Source organism: Cebus imitator, unplaced genomic scaffold (assembly GCF_001604975.1).
Source record: "Cebus imitator isolate Cc_AM_T3 unplaced genomic scaffold, Cebus_imitator-1.0 Scaffold527, whole genome shotgun sequence".
Lineage (NCBI taxonomy): Eukaryota > Metazoa > Chordata > Mammalia > Primates > Cebidae > Cebus > Cebus imitator.
This window is the reverse complement of record NW_016107842.1, coordinates 735479-747066: the sequence shown is the minus strand read 5'-3', so window position 1 is coordinate 747066 and position 11588 is coordinate 735479. Positions and strand designations below refer to the sequence as shown.

At 44.3% G+C, this 11588-nt stretch overlaps 1 protein-coding gene across 1 annotated transcript in view; it reads left to right on the top strand.

The window, feature by feature from the left end:
- The window catches only part of ACOT9 (acyl-CoA thioesterase 9), a 40033-nt gene extending 30213 nt beyond the window's left edge, over positions 1 to 9820 (top strand). Inside the window, exons 8-15 of the mRNA XM_017514575.2 lie at positions 657 to 730; positions 5695 to 5762; positions 6481 to 6592; positions 7370 to 7460; positions 7634 to 7719; positions 8761 to 8848; positions 8995 to 9145; positions 9528 to 9820. Coding sequence (XP_017370064.2) covers positions 657 to 730; positions 5695 to 5762; positions 6481 to 6592; positions 7370 to 7460; positions 7634 to 7719; positions 8761 to 8848; positions 8995 to 9145; positions 9528 to 9634 — 777 coding nt within the window. The 3' untranslated portion in view covers positions 9635 to 9820. The remainder of the gene's footprint in view (positions 1 to 656; positions 731 to 5694; positions 5763 to 6480; positions 6593 to 7369; positions 7461 to 7633; positions 7720 to 8760; positions 8849 to 8994; positions 9146 to 9527) is intronic.
- The last annotated feature ends 1768 nt before the right edge of the window (positions 9821 to 11588 follow it).

The window sequence follows — 11588 nt, the reverse complement described above, 5'->3', positions numbered from 1 at the left end:
ACTGCAACTTCCGCCTCCTGGGTTCAAGCAATTCTCCTGTCTTAGCCTCCCGAGTAGCTGGGAATACAGGCGCCCACCACCAGGCCTGGCTAATTTTTGTATTTTTAGTAGAGACGGGGTTTCACCATGTTGGCCAGGCTGGTTTCCTGACCTCGTGGTCTGCCCGCCTTGGCCTCTCAAAGTGTTGGGATTACAGGTGTGAGCCACCGTGCCTGGCCACATATGGTGGTTAATGAGCATGCTTCTCTTTTTCCAATTTCAGGCTTTCTCTCTCTCTCTCTCTCTCTCTTTTTTTTAAGAGACAGAGACCTTCGATCTCAGCTCACTGCAACCTTGGCCTCCTAGGTTCAAGCAATTCTCATGCCTCAGTCTCCTGAGCAGCTGGGATTAGAGGCATGCATCTCCACACCCTGCTAATTTTTGTATTATTTGGTAGAGACTGGGTTTTGGCATATTGTCCAGGCTGGTCTCAAATTCCTGGCCTTAAGTGATACTCCCACCTTGATCTCCTAAAGTGCTGGAATTACACGTGGGAGCCATTGCGTCTGGCCAATTTCATTCTTTCTCAAAGCATACATACTGTCTGTTAGAATTGTTGTAGGTCTTCCCAATAAATCTGTTTCTCATATGTACATTTTCTTTCCTTTGTTCTTTAGTTATATGGTGATGAATTTTGTCCTGTTTTGGATGCAACGTTTGTAATGGTGGCTCGTGATTCTGAAAATAAAGGGTAATTGGTATTTTTTCATAATTGTTTATTTCAAAGGATTTCAAAGATACATAAGACTGGGGAGAAGACTATAACGAATGTCTGTATACCTATCACTTGGATTTAACAGTTTTAATTGAAACATTTTGACCATTTTTGTTCCATCTGTTTTTTGTTTAAAGAAAATTTATAATATTTTAAGGCAAATCCCAGACATAACGACATTTCACTCTTAAATACTTTAGTGTAGGCATCTTTTAGAAAATGAGAACATTCTCAGGCTGTGTGTGGTGGCTCATGCCTGTAATCCCAGCATCCCAGCACTTTGGGGGGCCGAGGCGGGTGGATCACTTGAGGTCAGGAGTTCAAGACCAGCCTGGCCAACATGGTGAAACCCTGTCTCTACTAAAAATGCAAAAGTTAGCTAGGCGTGGTGGCACGTGTCTATAGTCCCAGCTACTGGGGAGGCTGAGGCACGAGAATCACTTGAATCCGGGAGGCAGAGGTTGCAGTGTGCTGAGATCATGCCACTGCACTCCATCCTGGGTGACAGAGCAAGACTCTGTCTCAAAAAAAGTAAATAAATAAAAGATATTACACAACTCTGTGAATACACTAAAAGCTAATAAATTGTACACTTTCAATGGATGAATTGTGTGGTATTCGAATTATACCTCAATAAAGTTGTTACCAAAAAACAAAACACACTTACAAACATAAAAGTCAAATGTAATGTGTGGATCATATTTGGATCCTGATTTGAACAAATCATTCAAAATATATTTGGAGAAAACTGGATATGAACTTAATATTAGAATATATTAAGGACTGATTTTTGTTAGGTCAGGTAATAGTTATGTAGTTACTTAAGAGAATATATATATATATATTTTTAGATGAAGTTTCGCTTTTGTTGCCCAGGTGCATCTCTGCTCATTGCAACCTCTACCTCCTGGGTTCAAGCGATTCTCCTGCCTCAGCCTCCTGAGTAGCTGGAATTATAGGCGTGTGCCACCACACTGAGCTAATTTTTGTATTTTTAGTAAAGATGGGGTTTCACCATGTTGCCCAGGCTGGTGTCACACTCCTGAACTCAAGTGATCTGCCCACCTCAGCCTCCCAAAGTGCTGGGATTACAGGTGTGAGCCACCGCACCGGGCCAAGTTGTGCAATCTCTTAAATCTGTTTTAATCCAGAATAGTTGCGTCTTCACAGTCCCCTTATTGTTTCTTCCTCCCTCGTTGAGAGGCTGGATAGTAGCTCTAAACAGTGTCCCGCTTTCTGGATTTGCCCTATTACGTTCTCAGGGTGGTTGGTCGGTTTGTTGGTTGGTCTTGTTTCTCTATCCCTAGTAATTTCTGTCACCTGAAGGTAGATCTAAATCCTTGTGTTAGATTTGGGTTGAGCATATATGGTGAGAGTACTACATAGGTGATGTCATATATCTTGTGTTGTATCTCACGCTGCGTCATATCAGGAGGTAAAAGTTGTCCCACTCACAGTGATGCTAAGATTGGTGTGTGGGTTCAAGCAGTCACACCCTAATCTCTCCTTTGTGAAGTTCAGTTTTTCCTCTTCTTATCAGCAACAGTCTGCAGGGATGTACTTTGTCATCCTGCAAATAGCTGTTTCCCAGCGGTCTTTTTCCAGTGCTTTCAAGGTCCACTGCTGATCATTGCTGTGATCATTATCATTAGGTGGTTTCACATAATTCTCAAATTTTGTCATTCCTTCCACATTTGTTAGCTGGGGTTCTGTAAAGAAGAGCTTTCTCCTAACAACTAGGGCAATTGGGTTTGAAATGGAGAGTTAGGATCCATGCTTCATTCCTGTCTTTTATTTACTTGTTTTCAGAATAAGGAGTTGGTTCACTAGCTAGTGATGCATACTTTTCCCAGTTTTTTTGCTTTTTAGAAAAGTATCATGTTTTTAAATTTTATTTTATTTTTTGTTTTTCTGTCTGTGTGTGTGTTTGAGACACTGTCTCGCTCAGTTGCCCAGGCTGGAGTGCAGTGGTGCAATCTTGGCTCACTGCAGCCTGTTTCCTGGGTTCAAGAGATTCTCCTGCCTCAGCCTCCCAAGTAGCTGGGGCTACAGGCATGCGCCACTGTGCTCAGCTAATTTGTTTTGTATTTTTAGTAGAGACAGGGTTTCACCATGTTGGTCAGGCTGGTCTCGAACTCCTGACCTCAAGAGATTTGCCCACCTAGGCCTTCCAAAGTGCTGAGATAACAGGCATGAGTCACCGTGCCCGGCCCTAGTTTTTTTTTTTTTTTTTTTTGAGATGAGGTTTTGCTGTGCTGTCCAGGCTGGAGTGCAGTGGCATGAACATGGCTCACTGCACCCTGGACCTCTTAGGCTTAAGCAGTCCTCCTGCCTCAGCCTCCTGAGTAGCTGGGACCACAGATGCATACCACCATGCCCAGCTAATTTTTTTTTTTTTTTTTTTGAGATGGAATTTCACTCTTGTTGCCCAGGCTGGAGTGCAGTGGTGCGATCTCAGCTCACTGCAACCGCTGCCTCCCAGTTCAAGCAATTCTCCTGCCTCAGCTTTCTGAGTAGCTGCCCAGCTAATTTTTAAATTTTTTGTAGAGATGGGGTTTTTGCCATGCTGGTCAGACTGGTCTCAAAATCCTGGGCTCCAGTGATCCTCTCACCTCGGCCTCCCAAAGTGCTGGTATTACAGGCATGTGCCACTGTGTCCTGCCAGGAAAGTATCATTATGAATTCATGGTTTTAATATATTACATGCATTTCAATAAATTGCAGCCATTGTTTCTCTTGATGCTGTGAGTGTGCCATCTTTGGTCAGTGGGGGCTCCTCTCAGCTGGCTCCTGCATCGTCTCCCCCATCTCTTTGCTACCTTCCTGCTCTCTGGCACAAGATGTCTTGGGCTTATGTTACATATTTCCTGCCCCAGGCCTGGAGTCACCCGTTTCCCTAAGTAGTTCTGGGATTCCTTTTAGGGGGAACGGTATTTAGACATCAAAATATGGGCACTAGAACTGAACATTGTTACTAGTTTGTTATTGTTTCTAGGCCTTTTCAGTGGACATAGCCAGGATATATTTTAAATAAACAAAAAGCCTCATGAGGGCTGGGTGTACTGGCTTACCCCTGTACTCCAAGCAGTTTGGGAGGTTGAGGTGGGCAGATTGCTGGAGCCAGGGAGTTCAAGACCAGCCTGGGCAACATGGCGAAATCTCTACTAAAAGTACAAAAAATTAGCCAGGTGTGGTGGGCATGCGTCTGTAGTCCCAGACAGTGTGGGAAGCTGAGGTGGGAAGATCGCTTTAACCCAGCAAGCGGAGGTTGCTGTGAGATGAGGTTGCACCACTGCACTCCAGCCTGAGCAGCAGAGCAAGACCCTGCCTCAAAAAAAGCCTCATTAGTTTATATGGTCATTTCAAGTCAGATTTAACTGTATAGAGTTCAACTTAGTTTACATAATCTTTTTTCTCTGAAATTGAATTCTTGGTTTCTAACAACAGTTATACCCAAGATATCCAAATTGAGAAAAAGTAATTGTAGGGGTAGAGCTGGGATGGGAGGGATTGCTCTTTGCACAGGACAGAGTCAGGGCCTGTCGAAAATCTCATTTGTATTAGAAACTTGATTTAGGAGTCTGCAGTGAAAAATCGTTTCTGCTGCATGGAAAGCTGACTTGGAAAGCCAAGTTAAGATAGAAACATATGTTGATCACTTAGTAGTCTGAGGGAAGAATAACACCCATCTAGTCTGGCCCTTCCTGCCAGCCCCAGCTGACCTGCTGTGCCCAGTGACTGGCCTGGGGCTTCTATTCAAGCACTGAGGCCACTGCTACAAGTTTCACTTCCAGCTGATGCGTGTCACATTTCCAAGCTGTTGTTTCGATTCTTTTGTTTTTGAGACAGAGTTTTGCTCTTGTTGCCCTGGCTGGAGTTCAGTGATGCGATCTTGGCTCACTGCAACCTCCACCTCCTGGGTTCAAGTGATTTTCCTGCCTTAGCCTCCTGGGTAGCTGGGATTACAGGTGGCTGCCAACACGCCTGGCTAATTTTTGTATTTTTAGTAGAGACAGGATTTCACCACGTTGGCCAGGCTGGTCTCAAACTCCTGACCTTAGGTTATCTTCCTGCCTTGGCCTCCCAAAGTGCTGGGATTATAGGCATGAGCCACCACGCCCGGCCTGTTTCAATTATTTTGTTTCCATTATTTCATCAAATGTTTGGATTTTACCACAGTGAAGTATTATCCTTTTTCCCTTATTATTTCAAGAAATTTGATGCTTACAGAAAAGTAGAAAGAATAATGCAACAAACATGCCTTTCACCTAAATTGTATTATATTTGTGTTATTTTCTTGCCCTCTCTCTGTAAATACACACATTTACATATTTTTTTCCCATGAATCATTGGAAAGTAAGTTTGAGACTGCTTCACCCATCAGTAGTTCAGCATGTATTTCCTAAGAACCAGGTATTTCTACATAACCTCAATGCCTTTATTATATCCGAGAAATTTAAGAGTGATACAATGATTTCATATGTGATCCATATTCAAATTTCAGCAATTGTCCCTAAAATGTCTTTTATAGCTATCTCCCTGATTCTGGACCCAATCCCTCAAGGATTGTATATTGCATTTGGTTATTCTGCTTCTTTAGAACAGTCTTTCTGCCATTTGCTGTCTTTCAAAAATTGACCAAAAATCCAAGCCAGTTTTCCTGTAGAATGTTCTACAACCTATATTTCATTGTTTCTTCATGGTTAGAATCAGGTCAAACATTTTGGCAAATGCCAGAATCCTCTTTATAATGTGAACTTTCTAGTGTGCAGTTATCTGTAACCATAAGGCTTCCCTAACTGTTAGTGTTCATGTGTAAGGCAGGGGTAAGCACTACCCAAAATGAAAAGCAGATTCTTTATAACTAGTGGGTGATTGTTCATCTTCGAGTTTTATTATATAACAGCATATTTTAAATTCTTTTCTTTTCTTCTTTTTAGGCCGGCATTTGTAAATCCACTCATCCCTGAAAACCCAGAGGAAGAGGAGCTGTTTAGACAAGGAGAATGTACATTAATTTGTTTATAACGAAATAAGTTTTAGAAGCACATTAATTATACTGCAGAAAAGATTACTTAAGATTTTATATGGGCTCTTCATACCAGTCAAATGTCTTTTTTCTTGTTTTTTTGAGATAGAGTCTTGCTCTGTTGCTAGGCTGGAGTACAGTGGTACAATCTTGGCTCCCTGCAACCTCCGCCTACCATGTTCAAGCAATTTTCCTGCCTCAGCCTCCCAAGTAGCTGGGACTATGGGTGTGTACCGCCATGCCCAGGATGGTCTCGATTTCTTGACCGCGTGCCACCATGCCTGGCTAATTAAAATTTTTTTTTTGTAGAGACAGGGGTCTCTCTGTGTTGCCCAGGCTGGTTTTGAGCTCTGGACTCAAGCGATCCTCCTGCCTCAGCCTCCCAATGTGTTGGCATTACAGGCATGAGCCACTGCACCAGGCCTGCTTTCTCCGTTGTAATGAAGTGAGAAATACCTCTTGATGGGATAACTGTAGGTCAGGGCTCTGGATCAGGATGACTTCAAGCGATCTCACACTGAGCCAATATAGTTTCCATGTGGAACCAAAGGCTCACTGGGAGTTTTATGTCGCCTCTGCAGTTTTCTCTTGGATATGCGTATAATCTTCCATGAGATTGAAAGGCTTTCCCGGTCAGAGCTCCCTGTGTTACAGTGTGACCCTCCTGATCATTGCTCCTTATTCTCCCATGTTCCAGTGAACAAGGGGAGAAGAATTGCCTTTAGCTCCACATCGTTGCTAAAAATGGCCCCCAGCGCTGAGGAGAGGACCACCATCCACGAGATGTTTCTCAGCACACTGGATCCAAAGTAAGGACGATAAGATTCCATGTTGGGAAAACATTTAAACCTTAGCCTTTTTTTATTGTTTTTTTGAGATGGAGTTGCACTCTTGTTTCCCAGGCTGGAGCACAGTGGCATGATCTCGGCTCACCGCAGCCTCTGGGTTTCAAGCGATTCTCCTGCCTCAGCCTCTGGAGTAGCTGGGGTTGCAGGCACGGGCCACCACACCTGGCTAATTTTGTATTTTTAGTAGAGATGGGGTTTCACCATGTTGGTCAATCTGATCTCAAACTCCTGACCTCAGGTGATCTGTCCGCCTCGGCCTCCCAAAGTGCTGGGATTACAGGCATGAACCACCACACCCCACCTTTTTCTTTTTCTTTTTTTGAGACAGCATCTCACTCTGTCGCCCAGGCTGGAGTGCAGTGACACAATCTCGGTTCACCGCAAGTTGTGCCTCCTGGGTTCAAGCAATTCTCCTGTGTCAGTACCCCCACCCCTGAGTAGCTGGGATTACAGGCTCCTGCCACCACGCCTGGCTATTTTTTAAAAATATTGTTAGTAGAGATGGGGTTTCACCATGTTGGCCAGGTTGGTCTCGAATTCCTCACCTCAGGTGATCCGCCGGCTTCAGCCTCCCAAAGTGCTGGGATCACAGGCATGAGCCACTGCGCCAGGCCTAAACCTCAGCCTTCTCCAGAGCCACAGTTGCCTGAGTATATTGGGAGTGGCTTGCAAATGTTTTTAGTTTTCAACAGCAGAACCATGGCGTTAACAGGGTTTAATAAATATTCATTTTTACAGGACTATAAGTTTTCGAAGTCGAGTTTTGCCCCCTAACGCAGTGTGGATGGAGAATTCAAAACTGAAGAGCTTGGAAATTTGCCACCCTCAGGTATTATAATTTAGTGAGATATCTGAATAGGATAGCTTCCATTCATGATATTTGTCCAATATTTGACACACCTTTAAACTGGCCTTTGTCCTGTGACATTGTTAATTCCTCTGTTCTGTATACAAAGGTGGCCATAAGTTTGTATTCATTGATACTTATTTTACGTCCTGTAGGAGCGGAACATTTTCAATCGGATCTTTGGTGGTTTCCTTATGAGGAAAGCATACGAACTTGCATGGGCCACTGCTTGTAGCTTTGGGTGAGTTACATGTAAGGCAGCCTTAACTTCTGAGAAGCAATTTATATCACCCCACTGAATTTAAACATTTTGGACCAGTCTTGGTGTGTGTGGGAATATGTTATGGTTTTTTTTTTTTTTAAGACAGAGTTTCACTCTTGTTGCCCAGTCTGGAGTGCAGTGGTGTGATCAAGGCTTACCACAACCTCTGCCTCCTGGGTTCAAATGATTCTCCTGCCTCAGCCTCCTGAGTAGCTGGGAATACAGGTGCCCGCCACCATGTCCAGTGAATTTTGTATTTTTAGTAGAGATGGGGATTTCCCCATGTTGGTCAGCCTAGTTTTGAACTCTTGACCTCAGGTAATCCATCCGCCTCGGCTTCTCAAAGTGCTGGGATTACAGGCGTGAGCCACCATGCCTGGCCTATGTTATGTTTTTAAATTGAATACCACACTCATACCAGCTGAGTTTGATCTTCATTTTAGAAGGTTGTTGCTCTCAGCCAGGTGTGGTGGCTCACACCTGTAATCCCTGCACTTTGGGAGGCGGAGGCAGGCAGATCACCTTAGGTCAGGAGTTTGAGAACAGCCTGACCAACATGGATAAACTCTGTCTCTACTAAAAATACAAAATTATCCAGGCGTGGTGGCACATGCCTGTAATCCCAGCTACTAAGGAGGCTGAGGCAGGAGAATCGTTTGAACCTGGGATGCAGAGGTTTCGGTGAGCTGAGATCAAGCCATTGCACTCTAGCCTGGGAAACAAGAGCGAAGCTCCATCTAAAAAAAAAAGGTTGTTGCTCTGACTTTGTAAGTTCATACATGAAAAAACCCACTCGGAAAATATAGTGATGATATGTGGAAGGGAATAGATATAGTTATTTTGGCCCTAATCTGGTCACAATGGCATCTCTTAACCGTTCCTCAGTGGTAGGGTCACTTCCCTCTTCCCTAACTTTATTCTTCATTCCTTTTTATTTCGCTTCAGTTAGCTGTTAGGGGAAAAAATTGAGGTCATCAGAATTTTGCAGTTTACCCCCAATTCTGTCTTGTCCCCCAACAGTGGTTCTCGACCATTTGTGGTAGCAGTAGATGACATCATGTTTCAGAAACCCGTTGAGGTTGGCTCCTTGCTCTTTCTTTCCTCGCAGGTAGGTGTGTGATGAGAGATGAAATACAACTTTTTTTTTTTCATTTGAGCCTGGAAGTTTTCATGTCCAAAAGCTACTGTTTTCTCTTATGACTGCCTTTTCCCCTTCCTCATGCAGTTGACTGACTAGTGTCTGTAATCTGTTAGGTATGCTTTACGCAGAGTAATTACATTCAAGTCAGAGTACACAGTGAAGTGGCCTCTCTGCGGGACAAAACTCATACAACCACCAATGTCTTCCATTTCACGTTCATATCAGAAAAAGAAGTGCCATTGGTTTTCCCCAAAACATATGGAGGTAAGCAGTGATTATTGCTTGTCCCTAATGAAGGCAAGAACTTCTGAGGACATTTTTCTCCTTTTGAATTGTAGGAAGTGTATCGATGCCTGCCAGTCCACGCGCATGTCTTTGGGAGTTTTTGCTTTTCAGATTTGGCCGCCCTGAAGGCCAAAGATACCTGTGGCCCTCAGGCGGCAAGCAGCCACTGGTAGTCAAAAGCTGATCCAGCCGGAGGAAGGGGCCAGGAGTCATGCCTGCTCCCATGGGAATGTGGCACCCTCGGCCCAACAGTGCATCTCATTCTTTCTCAGTGTTCCCAAGTAGTCTCATGTCTCTATGACGATATGATGCTTTCTAAGGTGTTACACATTTCCCCAGGGTTCTCTTTCTTGTGTTTCAGAGTCCATGTTGTACTTAGATGGGCAGCGGCATTTCAACTCCATGAGTGTCCCAGTGACCTTGAGCAAGGACTACTTTTTGGAGCCCAAGGAAAGCAACACTTGTTGAAACTGGCACTCTACCCACAGCGACATGATATCTGATGAAGACCCGATCATATCTATTGGTTTTAGTGTTGCTTCTCATCCTCCATACAGAAGGAGAATGGATTCAGCCTTTAGGATGATCAGAACAGAAAGAGAGAGTGGCTGGATGGGGCTGAGGGGAGAAAGAATTATTAAACAATAAACACTTCCGGCCAGGCGTGGTGGCTCACACCTGTAATCCAAGCACTTTGGAGGCCAAGGCGGGTGGATCACCTGAGGTCGGGAGTTCAAGACCAGCCTGACCAATGTGGTGAAACCCTGTCTTAAAAAATAATAATAATAAATAAACAATAAATACTTCCAAAACAGTTTTAATTATGAACCTACTATGTTGCCTCCCATCTGCTTAAAAAAAAAAAAATTGAGAGGCCAGGCACGGTGGCTCATACCTGTAATCCCAGCACCTTGGGATACTGAGGTGGGCAGATCACGAGATCAGAAGATCAAGACCATCCTGGCCAACACGGTGAAACCCCATCTTTACTAAAAATACAAAAATACTAGTTGGGCTTGGTAGTGGGTGCCTGTAGTCCCAGCTACTTGGGAGGCTGAGGCAGGAGAATCGCTTGAACCCAGGAGGTGGAGGTTGCAGTGAGCTGAGATCACGCCACTGCACTCCAGCCTAGGCGGCAGACCGAGACTCCATCTCAAAAAAAAAAAATTGAGGACAGAATGCCTTTATTGATTGATTGAGACCAAGTCTCGCTCTGTCGCCAGGCTGGAGTGCAATGTTGCGATCTCGGCTCACTGCAACCTCCACCTCCGGGGTTCAAGCAATTCTTCTGCCTCAGACTCCCAAGTAGCTGGGACTACAGGTGTGCACCACCATGCCCAGCTAATTTTTGTATTTTCAGTAGAGACGCAGTTTCACCATGTTGGCCAGGATGGTCTTCATTGCTTGACCTGCTGATCCTCCTGCCTCGGCCTCCCAAAGTACTGTGATTACAGGTGTGAGCCACCGCGCCTGGCCAGAATGCCTTTTTTTTTTTTTTTTTAAACCATTGGATGCATTCTTTTCTTACACACATTGGAACTGTCAGTACACAAGGTTTCCTGCCAGGGCATTTGGAAGACATTCTTTAAGCCTAACCAGGTCCTCTGTGTTGTCTAAAATCCCATCAGCCATACATGACTCCTTTGCTTCCCTCTATTTCCCAGCATTTGTTGTCAGAGGGTTGATGAAAAATTGGGGTGAAGGGATTTAACAAAAGATACTGCATCTGTAAAGATTTGTGGGAAGCTTTAGGTCTGAAGCCATACCATGAGGCGGTATTTAGAGATGATCTAGATGAGGAAACAGGACCATTTGGTCATTCTTTCATTCACCAGACAGCTATTTAGCACATTCTGCTAGTGGCTAGGCAGGATATATCTGATGAAACAAAATAGGAATCACAATAATCATAGCCGCTTATGCTTATGGAGCATTGCCATGTGATAGGTAGGCACTATCCGCAGCACTTGGCAGGTGTGAGCGCCTTTAATTCTTCCAATCAACCCTAATGGGCAGGTTCTGTAACCCCCTCTCAGGGTTAGGCCACTCAGGAAACTGAAGCACGGAGAGCTTAAGTACCTTGCTCAAGGTCTGATACATGACACGTGGAGGTGCTGGGATTCAAAACCAGGCAGCGTGGCTCCAGGGCACCCCTGCCCAGTACCTGTACTGCTTTCAAGGAATAGAACGAGGGAGGTCATACCTAATAACACAATGTCACCTAGGAATCCCAAGGGAGACATTCCCATTAATCTGAGGTCAAGACCATTTCTTGACAGGAAGGTAACTTGATCAAGTTCAGAAGATACAAGAGAGGCTACTTAGAAGAAAAAATAATCTCTGAAAAAGGTGCTCCCAAGGAGGTAATATTTACTGTGGGTTCTTTATTAGTGGTCACAAACTTGGCTCTGCCTCAGAATTA